This window comes from Myxocyprinus asiaticus, chromosome 39, assembly GCF_019703515.2.
Source record: "Myxocyprinus asiaticus isolate MX2 ecotype Aquarium Trade chromosome 39, UBuf_Myxa_2, whole genome shotgun sequence".
Classification (NCBI taxonomy): domain Eukaryota; kingdom Metazoa; phylum Chordata; class Actinopteri; order Cypriniformes; family Catostomidae; genus Myxocyprinus; species Myxocyprinus asiaticus.
The window spans coordinates 18,432,501-18,451,791 of record NC_059382.1 but is presented as its reverse complement, the minus strand read 5'-3'; the positions used below and the strand labels follow the sequence as shown (position 1 = coordinate 18,451,791).

General features: G+C 38.4%; 2 protein-coding genes across 2 annotated transcripts in view; one reads left to right on the top strand and one right to left on the bottom strand.

Moving 5' to 3' along the window:
• Window positions 1–841: 841 nt before the first annotated feature.
• On the bottom strand, window positions 842–15,405 carry LOC127429470 (amyloid protein-binding protein 2). Its single transcript, XM_051678473.1, has 13 exons — window positions 15,056–15,405; window positions 13,472–13,560; window positions 11,940–12,091; window positions 11,730–11,853; window positions 11,436–11,604; window positions 11,261–11,350; window positions 10,160–10,227; window positions 9,938–10,043; window positions 9,711–9,835; window positions 8,705–8,790; window positions 7,454–7,644; window positions 6,105–6,270; window positions 842–5,680 (listed from the first exon to the last, which is right to left on the bottom strand). Exons 1-13 carry the CDS (start codon window positions 15,191–15,193, stop codon window positions 5,418–5,420), a joined length of 1,767 nt encoding a protein of 588 aa, XP_051534433.1. The 5' UTR covers window positions 15,194–15,405; the 3' UTR covers window positions 842–5,417.
• A 158-nt stretch (window positions 15,406–15,563) lies between these two features.
• The window catches only part of LOC127429472 (PWWP domain-containing DNA repair factor 3B-like), a 5,490-nt gene continuing 1,762 nt past the window's right edge, over window positions 15,564–19,291 (top strand). The window contains exons 1-9 of the mRNA XM_051678474.1: window positions 15,564–15,613; window positions 16,861–16,915; window positions 17,004–17,122; window positions 17,198–17,317; window positions 17,416–17,463; window positions 17,577–17,645; window positions 17,966–18,670; window positions 18,806–18,870; window positions 19,081–19,273. Of these exons, the coding sequence (XP_051534434.1) occupies window positions 18,650–18,670; window positions 18,806–18,870; window positions 19,081–19,273 (279 nt within the window). The 5' untranslated portion in view covers window positions 15,564–15,613; window positions 16,861–16,915; window positions 17,004–17,122; ... (2 more) ...; window positions 17,577–17,645; window positions 17,966–18,649. The remainder of the gene's footprint in view (window positions 15,614–16,860; window positions 16,916–17,003; window positions 17,123–17,197; window positions 17,318–17,415; window positions 17,464–17,576; window positions 17,646–17,965; window positions 18,671–18,805; window positions 18,871–19,080; window positions 19,274–19,291) is intronic.

The following is a 19,291-nucleotide window of genomic DNA, read 5'->3' as shown; positions in this document are numbered from 1 at the left end:
CATAAAAGTAATCCATAAGACTCCAGTGGTTTGTGGAGGAGAAACAGATCAATATTTAAGTCCTTTTTTACTATAAATCTCCACTTTCCGTTCCACATTCTTCTTTTGTTTTTCGCGATTTTGCATTCTTTGTACATTACACCATCTACTTGGCAAGAAGGTTTAAACCACTGGAGTCGTATGTATAGATTTTATGCAGCCTTTATGTGCTTTTTGAAGCTTCAAAGTTCTGGCCACCATTCACTTGTGGACACATATGGACCAACAGAGCTGAGATATTCTTCTAAAAATCATTTGTGTTCTGCAGAAGAAAGAAAGTCATACACATCTGGGATGGCATGAGAGTAAGTAAAAGATAAGAGAATTTTCATTTTTGGGTGAAATATTTCTTTAATTAGTGGCTCCTGATATATCCAATGGCTTTAAACTATTTTTGAAAAGTTGCATACTAATTATACTCTTTATAAAAACTTTGTTTTGAGGCAGGTTACAATGCTTTGAGAGAGATTTCATAAGTGATATTTTTGGCCTCAGACTATAATCATGATTACACTGGTGGAAAAAGTGAGCAAATATCATAAAGGTTCACATGCTGATTATAGTATTTTTTTTGGTTCAGCCACTAATCCACACAATAGTGTGGTTTCTATAGGATCTTCTGTTGCATTCATTGAAGTCATGGACTCTTAATATCATACTGAATTCAGGAACAGGTGGAGAATTATCAACGTAAAGGCAAAAAATAAAGCATTTAATACTTCAAAAGCAATATTGCTCATTGTAGTCTATTAGACAGCTCTACATTTTTTGTGTTTGAAGTGGTTACATATTTTCACAATGGTGGATACAAACGAGTTTAATAATAATTTGGTGATTACAGATGTACAAAGTACAGCAGACTCTACTGAGATGTGAGTTACATACAGCCAATGAATGAACCCTACATGAAGAGTATCCAAGCAGAGGCTCACTGTGGCACAGGTTACTGACATTACCAGGGTAACAGTAAGGTATCAATTTAATAACACAATTACTTTCCTTTTCTTTGTCATTGGACTTAATCAAAAACACTTCTAGAGTGTCTTGAATGGATATTCAGACTCAAACAGCTATTTAAAACAAAATCATGAGATCAATTCCACTTAGGATCCTCATCCTCCTATCTGATGCTCAGGGTACCACTCCGATGCAATAGTAGAATGAGTAACCTGAAACAGCACTTTGGCTAAAACGCAAACTATGCATGGCTGCATACAGACATTGCAAACGAATGAATGTGAGGATTTCATTAAGATAATCAGCATTGTTCAAAAAGGCCCCTCTTTATCACTCAGCAAGGTGATGAATGCTGTTCCATGCAGTGAGCATTCTCCATAGTTAGTAATCCCTTTTGCAACCTGTAATTTAATTCTCCAACTCTCTGAGGTCAGACTTTGAAGGACAGCACAGGGTTGCAGTGAGAGACCAAGTTCAACAGCTTTAGTACAGTACTGTGCAAAAGTCTTAGGCACATAAGATACTTCACAAAAACATTTGTCTTAAGATGGTTATTAATATTTTCAGCTTTAGTGTGTCAATAGGAAATATACATTTTAGACTCCCAAACATTTCTTTTGCAAACAGAATAGAATAGAAGAACAGGGAGCCCTGCAACAGATGGCATGGCCCCTGCAGAGCCCCCCACTGAATATTGAGTCAGTCTGAGATTACAAGAAGGCAGAAGCAATTGAGACAGCCTAAATAGATAGAAGAACTGTGGCAAATTCTCCAAGAAGCTTGGAACATCCTATCTGCCAACAACTATAAAAAACTGTGTCCAGGTGTACCTAGGAGAATTGATGCTGTTTTGAAAGCAAAGGTGGTCACAACAAATATTGATTTAGCTTTTTTATGTTTACTGGACTTTGCATGACATTAATTGATAAATGAAAACTATTTATGGTATTATTTTTGAAGACATCCTCACTATGCAAAATTTTTCCCAAGTGCCTAAAACCTTTGCACAGTACTGTATGTCCTGTGTATAACAATGCCAACACGTTCGGTGTTATTAATTTAGTGCATTGATTGATTGCCTTTTTTATCAGAGGATACTATTCATTAATTTCCATGATCAATTCAACACTTTGTAATAGCAAAGTTTAAATGTTTATGAATATCAATCCCTGGGGTATTTACAGTATTAACTGCTCTGAGCAACAACACATGTATTTTTTGTGTGTACATCACTATGGAGCTCACAGAGACATTAACAACTTGTAGCTATGCATCTATATCTATGTACACATAATTACTTAAACATGCAAAGAGAATGTTTGACCAAAAAGCACTTTGTTCCAAGGGATTGCAGCCCATTCTGATCAATAACAGTCTCAAAATTTTGATAGCTCCTCAATGTCTATCACCCATTTATGTTTCTAACCACAAAATGCCCATTGAGGTTGACAAATGAGCCCTTAAACAGATAGTTCACCCAAAAATGAAAATTCTCTTATTTACTCACCCTTATGCCATTCCAGATGTGTGACGTTCTTTTTTTCTGCAGAACACAAATTACGATTTTTAGATTAATATCCCAGCTCTGTAGGTTCATACAATGCAAGTGAATGAGTACCAAAATTTTGATGCTCCAAAAAGCACATAAAGGCATAATAAAAGTAATCCATACAATTTCAGTGTTTTAATCCATAACTTTAGAAGTGATATGATAGGTGTGGGTGAGAAACAGTTCAATTCCTTGTCCTTTTTTTCTAGAAATTCTTCTTCCTGCCCAGTAGGGGGCGATATGCATGAAGAATGTGAATCACCAAAAACACAAAAAGAATGTGAAAGTGGAGACTGGCTGAGCAGGGAGGAGAATTTATTGTAAAAAAAAATGGACTTAAATATTGATCTGTTTCTCTCCTACAACAATTATATCACTTTTGAAGTCATTAGATTTAACCACTGGAGTTTTATGGATTACTTTTATGCTAATTTATGTGATTTTTGGAGCTTCAAAATTTTGCCACCCATTCACTTGCATGGTATGGACCAAAAGAGCTGAGATATTCTTATAAAAATCTTAATTTGAGTTCTGCAGAGGAAAGAAAGTCATACACATCTGGGATGTCATAAGGGTGAGTAAATGATGAGAGGATTTTTATTTTTGGGTGAACTATCCCATTAAATCAACATTCAGACAAAAGCAATCAGAGCTACGTTGTAAATTCATTCATTATCCACTCCGCTTCCCTGTGCTTTATTTTCACATCTGACGTTCATAGTTCAGAAGCTCACCTAAACCTTCTGATTTGAGAAGTCTACTAATTCAGTCCATTTACTGCAAACATTCAACTGAAATGCACTTAAAGTTTTCAAGATCACAGTTTATTTGTTACCATATTCCATTACTCCATCTTCATCTCTTTGACCAAGGCAAATTCTTCTCCTTCCTATAACTCCATTCTGATTCCTCATTTCTCCTATATGGTATTGAGAACATAAGGTAAATCTGATTATTTGAGATTAAACCTCTACATGTGACAATGAAGGGATTTCTTGGGAGTGAAGGCGACTACATTACGATGTCCCTCACATGGGTAATCTGTGACTCAGTATATTAGTTAAAATGGGGCTAGCTGAAACGGTGCAGTGTTCGAAATGCCACAGGTGGTGCAAGCTACTTGACAAGGTTGACAAAGTAGATCCTCACCAGCTGAGAGCCCTTTAAGACTAAGGCTGGGTCTTCAGCTGCTGCCATGGTTGGGGGGATTGCGTGCACAAAGCTGCAACACATTTAACAGCACATTCTAAATTATGGGTCTTGGTGATGCTTAGCCTGCATTAAGGCTGTTTCTGTAGATGCAAAAACAATGAGAGCTCTATGAGGAGACATAATGGAATGCCAATTTAATGAGTGGTCATGTCAGTTATGATATTAAGCATTTGTTCTTTTGATGGCATGACCATGAAATAAACTCTAGAGGCCTAGATGTGACTCCTGGGGCTTAATTTGAAACGTTTATCTTTTAAATTTGAGTTAGAGCAAAGCTTTTCTATGAGTCTGTGATGATTTTAGAGATATTTGAGAGAGGAGCTTTTAGGAGAAAGGCAGTGAAATGGATCTGGAGTGGATTTGGAAAACAGTGGTACAGGTGCATTTAGCAAATATCTATTTCAGCCTCATTGTAATATCAGAAGCGCTGGCACTACAAACGTGCATTGATTTGCTCCCCTTGCTAACTATTCCCACCAACCACTGGTTCCCCTGCAGTGGTGCCTCTTCACAAAGACAGGTGCTGTGCTCAGCCCTTTCCTGTGTGTCCAGTCAGTTGGCAGCAGGCCAGGGGTGTTAATCAACGCCACCAAGGGCTGAGCTCTGAAAGGATAATGACAATGACCTAGGAAACCTGGTCCTGTAGCTACCACCACTCCAGCTTAGTGTTTATGTGAATGTGTGTTGTGTTAAAAGGCTCCACTCTGCACAAAAGCCAGCTTCACAAACCTGTCGCCCACTCCGTTTACTTGATATGGCAAAAGACGTTAGCTGTAGTCTCACACTTATTATTAACAGAAGACATTTTGGCTCATCCATTTGCAATGTTACACCTACAAATCGTAGCATACCTTGCATATAAATTATTGGCAGTTTAAAATGAGCTATGTCAGTCCTAAGGGAATACAAAACCAGAAGAGAGAGATTAAAACAAGGTATCTAGAACAATTGTAAACCCACTGGTCCATAGATGACATTAATTAATAAAAAAAGCAAAAAAACAACATAATGGTCCATAATGTAACATGGCTGGTCTCATTTTCCAGAGAGCACACAGGTAATCCTCAATGCAAAGCTTTGCATTACATGAAGTCAACCTCTAATCCTTGTGTTAATGGGGACACGCAAGTTTACGGATGTTCCCACTCATTTATAGGAGTGATGGTGCTTTTCTCATCAAATCTGATTCAGTGGGTGCTGCACAGAGCAATGTTCTCCACAAATAGATGATGCAGTAATAAACAAACTATTCCTGTAGTGTGGAGCACCTCTCCTTTAGATACAAATGTAAATAAAATTTCAATAATCAAAAACATGGTGACACATAATCAAAGGGCATTTCCGTGAGCAAAGCTCTATGTTGGACTGCTCAAGTTCTTACGTTTTCAGTCATCAGAGAATCAAATTCGTCAAATGGTTGCTTATCCATCGTGTTAGTGGAAATATGCAATGGTTTTTCTCCCATTATAATGTAAATGAGCAGGGCGAGGGGAGTTGCTGGTACGAGCAAACTGACAGTCAAGTCCGATCTTGAAAAGCTCTTGATAAAAGCACTCCCCGCCCTTCTTGACTACATGTGAATAAATCGGTATGAATGTGTGTGATAATGAGGGTGGGTGTGTGAGCATCTATGTGAGTTGAGCAGTGGGCATTCTGGCCGTTAGCCCAAGCAGGAGCGTCCTGCTCCATGGCTCTGGGACACCAGGAAAGACTGCACCACCTGCTCTGTGGCCTGGGGGCTCGTGTTGACGTCCTCCAGCGCGTCAGCTACGGCAAACTGCCTGTCCCTTAAACGGTTCCAGTTGGACAGAATGTTGTGATACTCAAAGACCTTCTCGTAGTTTCCAACGGAGTTGTACAGTTTTATGAGGCCTCTGTAGTCATATTCCAGTCCACTGTAACCCTCCCCAAACAGCTTCTTGCCTGAGGGAAAAAAATATACAAACATTAAAACATTTTTATAAGAGAGTTATTTTATGTTTGCATGGTTCCCACACCTTTTGATAAATTTCCATGACAAGGATATTTTAAAAACCTTTTAGGCTACTCAGAAAAATCAATTTCAAGCAAATGAAATATTTTAGAGCTGAGCATAACTAGAAAAAAATAATATTTAATAAATATCCATCATTTATTAAGATTTTATACATTTACATGACTTTTCCATGCCAGAAATCACCATTTTAATATTCCCTTATATTTCCAGGTTTTCCATGACCTTATATTTGGAAACCCAAACAAATGATTTAATTATTCGCCAATGGCTGGGTAAAACATAAGCATTCTATAAATTGTCCACAATGCATCAACAATAACAACAAAAAGACAGATAAATAGTAGCCCTCACCAATGGCGATGGAGCGCAAGTAGAGGCGCTCGGCATCATCATACTGATTCATGTCATAGTTGTAGAGTGAGGCCAAGTGTCCCACTGACAGAGCCACCTCATAGTCCTCCTGCCCCAACAGCTGCTCCTTGATCTGAATGGCCTTGATGTGCATCTCCTCTGCCTCCTGCATTACAAATCACACCATGGAATGGAAAGTTAGCACAACAGCGACCTTAAAAGCACTCTGTCTTGAGTTTGGCTTGCACAATATAAAAAGCACATATGCTTACACAATGATCCACCAGTAGTGATTTCCTTTTATTAAAGGACAGTGGTTCTCAACTGGTTTTGCTTCATTTTATACAAAAGTAAACAAAAATGTCCTTAAAACCAAACATAGAAATGTCTATCCTACTGCAAGTGAACCCGTATTTAATGTAGTCAGGGTTTTATTTCCTTTGACCTTGCATAGACCTTGACCTTTCCTATCAGAGCATGCATAACATCTTATCCAAGCTCTTGTCATTTCTAGACTGGACTATTGCAATGCTCTTTCATGAAAATGCACTGGCTGCCAATGGTAGCTTGCGTCAAGGTCAAGGTACTGATGCTTGCATACAGAACATCCTCTAGCTCTGCTCCCCCGTTTCTACACTCAGTACTTCAAGTCTATGTGCATTCTAGAAGATTGCGATCAGTGGGGGAACGGCGCCTAGAGGTGCCATCTCCGAGATGCACAAAATCACTTTCTCTGACTTTTACTTCCACCGCTCCTCACTGGTGGAGCGACCTTCAAAACTCCACCCGAACTGCTGATTCTCGAACTGCTCTCAAGAAACATCTAAAGATATATCTCTTTCGCTGGTTTGTCCCTCCTCGGAACACTGTCAGTAGGTGCTCACCACTGCTGACCGGGAGCACCCCACAAGCCTTGCTGTTTCAGAGATGCTCTGACCCAGTCACCTGGCCATACCAATATGGCCATTGTCAAAGTCACTCAGGTCTTTACTCCTGCCCATTTCTCCTGCATCCAACACGTTGACAACGAGAACTGACGTTTCATGTACATAAAATCTCACTCCATTTTTTCACCACTGTCTCTCACCCTCCTCCCTAATCTTATATTGCAGGCATAATATTGCCTCCTAAGGATGAATCGCTTTTACTGTATTCCTCATTCGTTGCTTTAGAAAAAGAAATAAAAAAAAACTTTCAAAGTGAAACTTTTTTTTCCCTCTGCTGTCTGCGAGCCCATCAGAACAGACCTGCGATCCAGTTGAGAACCTCAGATCAGTTTAGAACCATTGTCATAGAAATCGTAACATTTAAACATGTTTTATTAAGGAAGGTATAGTATTAATTAGAACCTTGAATTTGCGCATGGATTGGTAGAGGCGGCCCAGGTTGCCGTAGTGTTTAGCCGTCTGAACGTTAAACTCTCCGAAGGCTTTTTTGGCCAACTGGAGGGAGGAGAGGTGCAGATCATGGGCCTCCTGCAGGAGACGTTCCTCCGTTTCTTTGTTATGGCAGTCAATGGCGATCTCCTCCAGGATCAGGGCTAGAGATGGAACATCAAAAATACAAATGAACTTTGATATGATAACTCCTGAACAAATCTAATCACCTCAAGAGTAGGCCTTTCACGATTATTAAATAACCATCTGATTGTGGTTATTCGATCTAACCGCATTTATTTGAGACAACTGCGATTATTGGGCATTAAAATTTCCATCACATTTTGATGCCCAAATAAGGGAAATTTAAGGGAATATACTTTTAAATGCCATGAACGGCGCATTTGTATGTCATTCAGTTGAACACCGAGTCCAAGCGCCGCAGATGTCAACAAGCTCCTGTCAGCTCCTGTCCTGAAGAGCGTGTGAAGCGAGTGTTGTCAGCAGAGGCTCGCCAAACTCCCGCGAAAATGTAAACAAACAAGTAGAAACTTTGATAGTGAATGAAAAGCACTCCGGTTTCACTTTAAATGATCGTGTGATGGCAAATGTTCCTGGTTTATACACGCTGTGTTAATGACAAGCAGTGACAGAGGAGACGCACACTTTATTTCTGTGGAGTGATAAAATGATGAAACATTATGATGAGTTCAAAAACAAGTGTACATGTAAAATAGACCAAAACTAAAGTTGACCAAAAAAAAGAGACATATTTTAAGTATTTAGAAAGATTTTGATATTTAAAACATTATTTTTCATGTCATTCGTAAGTTTTTACAGCCTTAAAAGGAAATCATATCCCTATTTTATTATTTGATTTATATATTTAAAGTTAAATATATAAAAATGACGTCTTAAGGTGTATGAAGCGCACATGCAGAAAGAAAGCACACCTTAAAAAAATACCAATTTATATGACAGTTAATCGTGAAAGCCCTTAACGAGACAATTCATCGTCACAGCCCTAAAACAGACAATTAATCATCATAATCGCAATTATTTGTTTAACAATTAATTGTCAGTCAAATTTCATAATCATGACAGCCCTACGTCAAGAGTGAAAATTTAATAGTACTTTGAACTGTCAAGGGCCATCTTAATGTTGTCATTCCAGAAATGCAGCTGTGAATTAGTTATGAAAGCTTTTGGAAGTGCTAGTCTCACCTTTCACCCTCTTGGATGAGGCCAACAGCAGATGGTCTTCAGGGAGTATGTGAGTTATGATGTCTATGGCACGTTCTGCATGGAATCTACCAGCAAAATTCACAGCATGAAATTGGTAAACATTATTCAATAATCACTTCCATATAAAAAAAAAGTAATAAAAAATGAGAGGAAAAACACATCTAAAAGAACAACTTAACCGTGTTAAAGGTTAGGGCAACTACAAGGCATCTGTTTTCTGGACTTGCATTCTTAAAAATCAAACACTCAGGGGACAAATAAATCATTTAAAAGTTCATACCAGATTAGATGCAATCCAAAACAATGTTTTGTTTTGGAATGATTTCACCAATGTAGCATCTCACTTTCCAAGAGGTGACTCATAGCACCAATTAAATTATTCATATTTTCATTAGTGAGCCTAAAAAAAGGAACTCTTTTTTTCTAGGACTTTCATTACTTAATAGAAACAGCACTGCTATTTTGCCTCTGACCTATTATGTATTGACAACTTATACACCTTTATTGAATATGGATAAATCACCTACATTCAAAGTGGGATAAAAATAAGTTTAAAAGTGCACTCAAAAGCACACTACAAAAGTTTTACCCCTAAAGATGTGAATAGTACTTTTGAAAGTGTTTAAAATCACGTTCACTCACATGAGACAAAGTCATATCAATTGCCTAATAATAATTGTTTATAATTTACATGGAGTGGGTCGCTCCATGGGGCTGCCATGCCGAGATCACATGACCACGTGAACACATATTTCCACGCTTGTGGAATACATTTAATGTGACTGAATAGCGCATTTATACAATGGCATCAGTAGCCAAAAACTATTGCTTTTGCATGTTGCTGCATCCACATCTCTAAGTGTCATTATAAGTAGACTGCCATATTGGCCAGTGCAACACAAACAGTTACTGAGTGCACCTTTAAGGCTCATGATTCTTTCTCTGAATATCTAATAAACACTTAGGATGGGATTAAGATACTTACAGTGCATTGTCAAATTTACCAGAACTGTACTGATGGACGTAGGAAGAGTAGGCCAGGTCCTCATGTGCCGTGGCAACATGGATATTCTTTCCTCCGAACACTGACTGCCGAATATCGAGTGCAGTCTGAGGGTAGATCACACCAATATCATATAAATTACCCATCATCTTCCAGTAAATGAGAAAATGTTGGCAAAGTACCCTAAGTTTAAATAGTTCTTGGCTCACCTGGTAAATAGCCACTGATTGACAGATATTATCCACGTTTAAGAGATAAAATCCATAATCTAGTAGTGTATCAGAGTATTTCGGGTGCTTGTGCCCAAAATGCTCCCTAAAAATACAATGTGATAATACATAAGCATTTCATCATTGTCAAGCTGAACATATTTCAACACCCCCCATCCCATGCTTTCAAAAGAAATATACAGCTTATGAAAGATATCTTACCGTGCTAAAAACACTGCATGCTTTATCAGTTGTTCAGCTTTCCTAAACTCCCGCTTAACAACACAAGCCTGCAGGGATGAACAAGGATGTTTTATATTCACTAAATACACCTTTCTAATATATATATATATATATATAATTCAGCAGTACTGAAATTAAAGGGGTAGTTCACACAAAAATTACAATTCTGTCAATATTTGCACTCCTTCCTGTTGTTCCAAACCAATATGACTCAAAAGGAGATGTTAGGCAAAATGTTAGCCTTGGTCACTTTTCACTTTCATTTAATGAAAAAAACAAAAAAACATTGAAATGTTGGCCAGAACTTTGAAGCTCCAAAAAGTACATAAAGGCAGCATAAAAGTAATCCATAAGACTCCAGTGGTTAAATCCATGTTTCAGAAGCGATAGGATAGGTGAAGGTGAGAAACATAAATATTTAAGTTCTTTTTTTTTTTTTTTACTATAAATCTACTTTTAAATAGCCCTCCTATGTACGTTCATAGGGTTCTTCTTCTGTTTATGGCCGATTTGCATTCTTTGTACATATAGTCACCTACTGGGCTGTTGTGCAACTATCATTTATATATTCTTTTCCTTTATCCCTCCCTTTTTTCATTCTCCTCTGACAAGTAGGTGGCAATATGCAAGAAGAATGTGTATCAGCAAAAAACAGAACAACAACTCGGTCCTCTCATGAACGCGTAAAGAAGGGCTGGAGAAAGTGTAGATTTGTAATAAAAAAGGGCTTAAATATTGATCTGTTTCTTACCCACACCTATCATATCACTTCTGAAGATATGGACTTAACCACTGGAGTCTTATGGATTACTTTTATGCTGCCTTTGTGCTTTTTGGAGCTTCACTTGCATTGAATGGCCCAACAAAGAGATTTTTTTCTAAAAAGTCTTCGTTTGTGTTCTGCAGAAGAAAGAAGGTCATATACATCTGGGATGGCATGAGGGTGAGTAAATGATGAGAGAATTTTCATTTTAGGGTGTACTATCCCTTTAAAATCGAAAAATGTAAGTTCACATGGGCCTATATTTAATAAGACTCAAACATGCATGTTCTCTGATGATCAACAATGCAGTCACTGACCTTAGAGGCTTGTCTCAGAACATCAACTACTACTTTCACAGGTAAGCCAACTGTGATCTCCCTCATAGCCTCTATACACCACCTATATGCCTGAAACACACAAGGTATACACTTTGGCAACTGAAGGGCAGTTCTCCAAACACCCCTAACCCTGCATCCATTGCTAGACACTTACCTCATCATAGTGGCTTTTGGCAAAGAGCAAGGCACACAGTTCTCCATACAGAGCAGCCTTATTTGCCTGATGGCCGTGTTTGGCTAGTTTGTCCATATAAGACTGGGCCAGCTTGAAGGTTTCTTCTCCCAGGTGATATTTGCAGTTGCCATTACGCACATGAAGCAACCTGGCACACAAAGTATAAGAGTGTGAATGTGAGTGTGGCTTCACAATACCCCACAGTTTATGTGACTAGGTTACCATTTAATTTCGTTTTGGCTTGAAAAACAAGAGCTGAGAGGACGGCCTCACCTCACACAGCACTCCACCGCACGATACCAGTGTAGAACCTCATCGTGTAGTGTGCACAGCTGGAGGCACGACAGGAAGACTTTCTCTGCATCTCCATACCAGCCGGCATCTGATAAGAAGCCACCTGAGGATAACAGAAAAGCATTATTCCATTAGCCAGAGGAACAAGCTGAAGGGGTCATCCAAGAAAAGGGAGCCACACTAGCATACCTAAAACAAAGCCGAACTGTATAGCTTTCTCTTTCACATGCGCATCAGACTCTGCAATGTATGAACATCTACGGCTGAAGGAGTTGGCCAGGACTGAAGCGACTTTCACACCGTGATCCATCAGAGCCTGGAAGCAGTGGTGCAGGAGGTGCCTATGGAAGGAATAGAAATTTTAAAGTGAAAGTTTACCCAAAAATGAAAGTTCTCTCATCATTTACTCACTCTCATGCCATTCCCAGATGTGTATGATGTTCTTTCTTCTGCTAACACAAACAAAGATTTTTAGAATATCTGAGCTCTGTAGGTCCATATATGTTAAGTCAACAGGGTCCAAAACTTTGAGGCTCAAAAAGCCTCAAATTCATAGTAATTCATACGACTCCAGTGGTTAAATCCATGTCTTCAGAAGCGATATGATAGGTGTGGTCGAGAAACCGATCAAAATTTAAGTTTCACTTTCAAACAGCCCTCCCGAGTGCTCTTCTCTCCTAAGAGTTTTTGCCGATATGCATTCTTCATGCATATCGCCAACTACAGGAAAGGGAGGAGAATATATAGGAAAAAGGACTTAAATATTGACCAAAGTTTTGGTCAACATTCACTTGCATAGTATTGAACAACACAGCTGAGATATTCTTCTAAAAATCTTAATTTTTGATCTTCCTAAGAAAGAAAGCCATACACATCTGGGACAGCATGAGGGTGAGTAAATTTTATTTTTGGTTAAATATTTTTTTAAGTCTCCATGACGGGTCTTCCATCAAGGTCAATATCACTGTTTCTCTCATTAATAGAGACATATCATTACTGTTATTTGTGTGAGGGTAAAATAACTTTTCTTTAACTTTATGAAGGAGATGGGGTAATATTACTAGTGATTTACTGATATGAGTTTTTCAGTGGTCGAATGCAGATACCAATATTAAAGAGCAGGGTGGACGATTGCAAATACGTTTGCTTGTTTGCTTTTAACACCATGTCAACTTCAATGGCTATTTTCATGGCAGAATCTAGGTTAAAATACAGTAATGTGATAATATTATAAGTACAGTATTAATGACCAAGTATAAATGAATTGGTCCCAGTGATATTTTAAATGGAATATACATCTTTTCCCAACAACAGGACTGACTGACAGCAAATGAGATGTACACAGAATTGCTGAAGTGAAATAAACACTTATTTTATACAATATTTACTCAATTGACTAAAAAAGTTTTGAAAACTGAAATTTGTCAGTTTGTAATCAGTAGACTTTGGAAGTGACACTTACTTGGCCAAGCAGACACTGTTATTGGCCAATCTCAAAATGAACAAATATCGACCTGCCTGTCTATCACTAAATATTACTGTACACAACCAAGTCTGGTGAAGATGCCAATGAAGGCCTGGGCCACACTGCATCATGTGAGATTTCAATCATGAGCCAAAAATATATACACACTCAATCTCATACATTAATGTATGGGGCTTTAAATGACATTCTGTGCCATGTAATGGACAGACTAATGGTGGATTCACATGTTAAATACCTTTTGTCAGAGGCCCTGAGGACTTTGGCAAAGACCTCCAGCTCACAGAACTCCCCACCCAGCTGGCAGAGTCGGCCTTGCTGGTAAAGCTGGAATACATGAAGAAATGTGATACTGCTGACCCCTGTTTTACATGTGACACAACAAAGACAACTCAGCCTTTCCCTTGGGACTGCTACAACCCAGAAAACCAGGAAAAGTAGCTGTTATGGAGAAAGAACGTACAGCTGAGGAGACTTTGTGCAAGACTAATATGTGTGCCAAACTCTCAACTAAACATTCTGTTTTTATATGGCACATCTGGTATCAGACACCAAAAACATCAATGCGACTCCTGGCCTGACTTTACAGAACTGTGAAAATTAAACATAATGTATTGATTAAATGCTTAAACCATTTTGCAGGAGGGTAACTTAACCCCAGTCTTCCATTAAAAGCAATCATAGCCAAGATCATCCCAAAATAAGATGAACTCTCAAGTGAAGATAAGATTTGTGGTAGATAAGATCTCTAGAACAAATTCACAAAAAGAGACCCCATTTGTGTCAATAAACATTCTTCATTCATCTATTTGGGGTCTGGCTAAACTTGACTTGTGAAATCATTGAAATTTCAGTTGGGGATGTAGAAACAAAATTCAGATATTTTCTTGGCCTTGTCAAAATAGACACTACAAAACTGTCATCATTACTCATCATCATTTGTCACTGCACACAACAAACTCTGATAGTCTTTGCAATTTGCATATAAAATAGTGGGATTGGTCTAATCACATTAGGTACCTAACTAACCAAAAAGGTGCATCAAATTAAAAAGAAAAGGACAAGTTAAACAGGTTGCTGTGTGGATAAACCGACTAGCCTCAGAAAACATAAACAAAGCCATGTTTGATAGCCTACCAGCATAACAATGTGATTCAAACCCTTAAAAAAGCCACCTATCTCACATCAAATAAAGATTAATGTGAGCTATTATAAGTAATTGGGTGGTACCATACATAAATGTCTTTCATTGTGTTTGAGAGTGTCTGTTAGCTTCTTTTTACAGCAGTATTAGTTGTTAGCAAACCATTCAAAATTTGAAGGCCAAAGTATATTATCCACAGATGTCAACTGTCTTATCAAACTCATAAATTCTTTGGGAAGACGGTTATGGTTTAAATACTCGCATGTAATTACATTAAGCTCATTATACTGAGCTAGCACACACAATAAAAGAAGGCTAAGAGTGAAACAGGGAAATGTTAAATAGGTTTATGGTTAACTAGGACTGACACAGTGAACAACACCTCATTCCGCCTTGCAGCATTAGATAAGCTATGGGCTAAGGGATAACTGGAACATAGTGTCCACTCAAATCAATCTTAACCCAGTGTGTCACAGAAAAATGAATGCACTCCTAACCCAGAAACCCTGCAAAGAAGCTGTCATTAACACGTTTTGTAAAATCTAACGGTTAAACTGTCTCCTAGCTCGAGCGATCTACTAATAGGCTGTTGCAGTTTTGTTAGCCGACCAGCTAGTGAAGAGTGTCAGATGCTTTTAACGTTTGTTCCGTACTGGACTCGTTCTCTGTCTCTCTTACCTTGTAGTACACATCAAACTGTATATTTTCAGGCAGAGAGCGGATGTCCCGTCGCGCTCGGCTGTAGTTATCGACCACGGCTGAGATAGAAGTGTTGTACAGGGTCTCTGGGATCCATTCCAGCTCCACCGCGGCCATATTGTTTTCTTTCAGTAAATCCAGCCACTGCCCCCCCTCTTCCACTCCTACTTTCACCTCCTTCGCTACCTGATCGAGGTAAATCGCTTTGCGCTTTTGCTCCTCATACACCCCAGCTGCTGGAAGCGCTTTTTGAGATCAAAACTGTTTTGATAGGGAACACAACCCAGAGGTTACGCTCTCATGTTTGAAGCTCATCCCCGATCGAGATGCCCCGCCCCCTCTATGACACTTTAGGCAATGACGTAGCCCCTCTCGCTGCTGGCGAGTAGCATGATCCTGCAATACCGGAGGCTGCATTTTCAGGACCGCAGTTCTAGGACCCTATTTTTTTTTTTTTTTGTGACAGCGCCACCTAGCGAATTAGAGGACCAGTGACCGCATTTTTTCTGGCAACATAGAAGATGGACAACAATCAGAGTGAGTACCAATTTTTATTTGTTTAACATTAAAAACAATTGTGATGCATTGAATTGGACAGCAAAGTTAACGTAGCCGAAGTGACCGAGAGTTGCTAACTATAGTCTTAAACGCACTATATAGAAACCATCATATGGTCCATCAGCTTCTAATACTGTAAAACGAACTGTTTGCATATTCGTTAAATGAAACTAGTGCCACTGGCAAGCCCCAACTATGTCTGTGTCTCGTTTGGAAGGATGTATGCTAGGTAGGACGCGTCCTTTGAAGGCTGCAGTATACCGAGTGTCCTCCTTTAAACGAGCCTAGTTTAAACGAGACGGCCTTCGTAGGACAAACGGAAACGGAACGTAACATGGTTGCTATGACAGCAAGCCACTCTTTAACAAGCGCGAGCGTTGAGTGAGAAGGGAACAAATTCCGTCTAGAAGGGAATATATGAGGTAAAGAGAAAAGAAAAAAGAAAATAGATTTTACAGTTGTACTTTTAGTCTAATACTTTATTTTAATTATATATTAATATAATTATACATATTATATACTCTGCACCCATCTACTGAGGTACTTCAACTTAGGAATTAACATTCCTTGTGTTTGAACATCATATTTACAGGCAAATTGGCGTCATTTTTTTTTTAATTTTAATTTTTTAGAAATTTCCGTTGAAGCAAAGAATTGTGGGTTGTGAGTGCCCACGAAGGATACACCTCATCCATCCTCCGAATTCCCGTGAAAGAAGGTCGCATACGAAGTGTCCTACTCGTGTTTATGAAACGAGACAGCCTCGATGACGTATGCGACCGACAAATGCGACTCTCCGGAGGATGCATCCTTCCAAACAAAACAGCCCATATGTGGACTTAATGACTATGATAATAAATTCTAGCCAGCACATTAAACTTAAAATTATGATAAAAGCATGTCGATATGATGTGTCTGTCAGCTACATTAAATGCTACTGTCTTCATTTTGAAAGCTTGTTTAATACTCATTGTTTTACTATTTTAATTAAGTTAAAATAATCTTAATATTTAAACTGTGCTGACTGCCTGTTTACCTCTGCAATACATGTTATCAGCACGTCTCTTCATTTTGACATTGTTTTTGTAATGTTGAATGAGACATTTGACATTTTTAATAGTCACAAATAACAGAAAAGCCTGCATTATAATTGACTTTTCTATTATAAATACAGCACATTATTATTCACTGTTTTGTATTGTTGAAACATTTATTTATACTTTTAGGAAATACAGTCCTTCACTGCTCAACCTGGTCCATTGCACATTGATGTACCAACTGGTGAGTAAAAAAGCTTGTTAGTGCAAGCTTTTTTAAACTTGCACTAACACGTATGGCTGGTAATGTTCATTGTGATTTTCTACTTTAGTTTCAGCAGAGACAGTACCCCCAACACCGGACCTCAACATGCCCCCGACAACGGCCCTTGACTACTCAGTGACATTTAAGCCCTGGGAAAAAGAATGGAATCCTATCCAGGACAAACTGGTAAGCTAATTAGTACAAATAGTAATAGTTTGTCATGTCACACACTATTATCTGACTAATAGCTGTTATTTGCAGCTCAGTTACGTGCTTTACACAGGATGGCCTGGGGCAGAAATTATTGCGAAAGAAGGGCCCTTATGTATCACACGTGGAGAATTCTGGAGCCTGGGGTTGCTAAGAAACATGGATTATCATGTGAGTAGTTGGAAGTTGATAAACACGAGGAAGGGAAACGCCATGTTTTTATTTGCTTTTATTCTTGTTCACTGATGAGTTTTGATTGTTTCTTGCAGATTGGGAATGCCTGTTTTAAATTGATTCATGAAGCAGCTCAGCAACATGTATGTAACTTTTATATTAGAGACTAAGCCTAAATAATAATAATAAAAACAATACCACTGTTACGGTATTCTGTTATTTTGTCTACTTTCAAAGTTGCTGTTTTATTCCATAGGGCAAAGACATTTATATAAAGGACATGTACGTCGTTCCTACATGGAGCAACATCGTTGGCAACTTTCCAGTGAGTGAATATAAAATAACAAAATATGTATGTGGTGACAAAAATGTAGATCTGCATAATGACGACATTTTTCATTAATGTTAGGAGGATGTCGACATGAAATACTTCTTAGTCTTTCTGGCATGGAGCAACACAAACGGGCCAGAACATTTCATTCTCTGTGAAAGGGAATGTTACTGTTATTAGATACTACATAGTACATGTAGTGGTAATTAAGTTGGTTAATTCATGTGTATTCCAACAACATGAACTGCAGCTCTACTCTTTGTCCTAATGACTTTTAAACTTTGTGCATCTCTTTACCCATTACCACATTATAGATCATGAAGCCACTCCTGAGAGAGATGATCTTTTTAGACTCGCAGTACACAATGCATGAGTCTGGGTTTGGTGATGCTGAGTACAGAGCCATTTTTTGGTCCACATATGAGGTATACTGTTTATCATGTTCATATAGCAATTTACATTTCGGCTACATTCCTATTGCCTGTACTGATATGTTTTGGCTACGATCCTATAGCCTGTACTGATATGTTTTTGGCTACGATCCTAAAGCCTAATGTCTCAGTGGTTGTCACATATCTATCTGTTTCAAATTATTTTAATTTTTTTATCGTATAGAGATCTTGCTCAGCAAATTGATCTTGGGAGCTGGACTGAGAAGACTGGGCATGATATTGTGGTGAATAATATATGTATAATTAGCTATTCCAAAGAAATATAACTATTGCCCGTAATCTGCATTTCATATAGAAGTCATCATGTGACAGAAGACAGCTGCTTTGATCTATCAGTCATGTATCACGTATCAGTAATCAGTAATCCTTCTTTTTGTTGATTTTAGGGCTTGCCACACCAGATCTGTTGAAATGACTGTGGGAGTTTTATGATTATGTTAGGGTCTCAGGTTTTTTTGGTAAGTATATGCAGGCTTCTGTCAACATTGTAAATAAAAGGTTTTCCTTCCTTTTCTGTTCCAGTATACCCTTTCCATTGTGACAAGCATGGGGTTTGAATTCCAGGAGGTTAGTTGATTAAAAATGTTAATAAAGAAGAAATTGCTTACTTTAAATGTTGTTTATATACATACTATTCATCTTGAAGAAAAAGGATACATTAAAAACTAAAGACTCTCCTCATCATTGTCACATATTTTTCAGATGGACATGCCATTGATTCGGAAGTGGTGGTGTCTTCTTCTGATGGAGCGTTTTAAAATTGATGGGTATGACAGCCCTAAACAATAAACAATATGTGTATATTCACCTGTTGACTACATTAAGTTAATGTTATCAGTAGACCATCAGTAACAAGAGATGTAAGACTCTGGATGGCAATGTCTGTTTTGAGTATTTATTTATGGCAATTGTACACCAATACTTTAGCTTTTTCCTATGCAATACTTTAGATTAATCTTGTTGTTAATGTTTGAAAGGCATGGCCAGAGGTTTGCCTTCTGGACTGATGAGGCCAGAAGCTTGCTACAGGGAACCCTTCAGCCAGTATTCAGAGTGCCAAGACAGAGTGCCATCACTGAGGAAGTTCCAGTCCACATGCAGGCTGTCATTGAGGAAAAGAAACTGGTGGACTTCATTGTACAGTCACAGGGAGCTGAACAGCATTTGGTGGTACTTTGACAATATTCA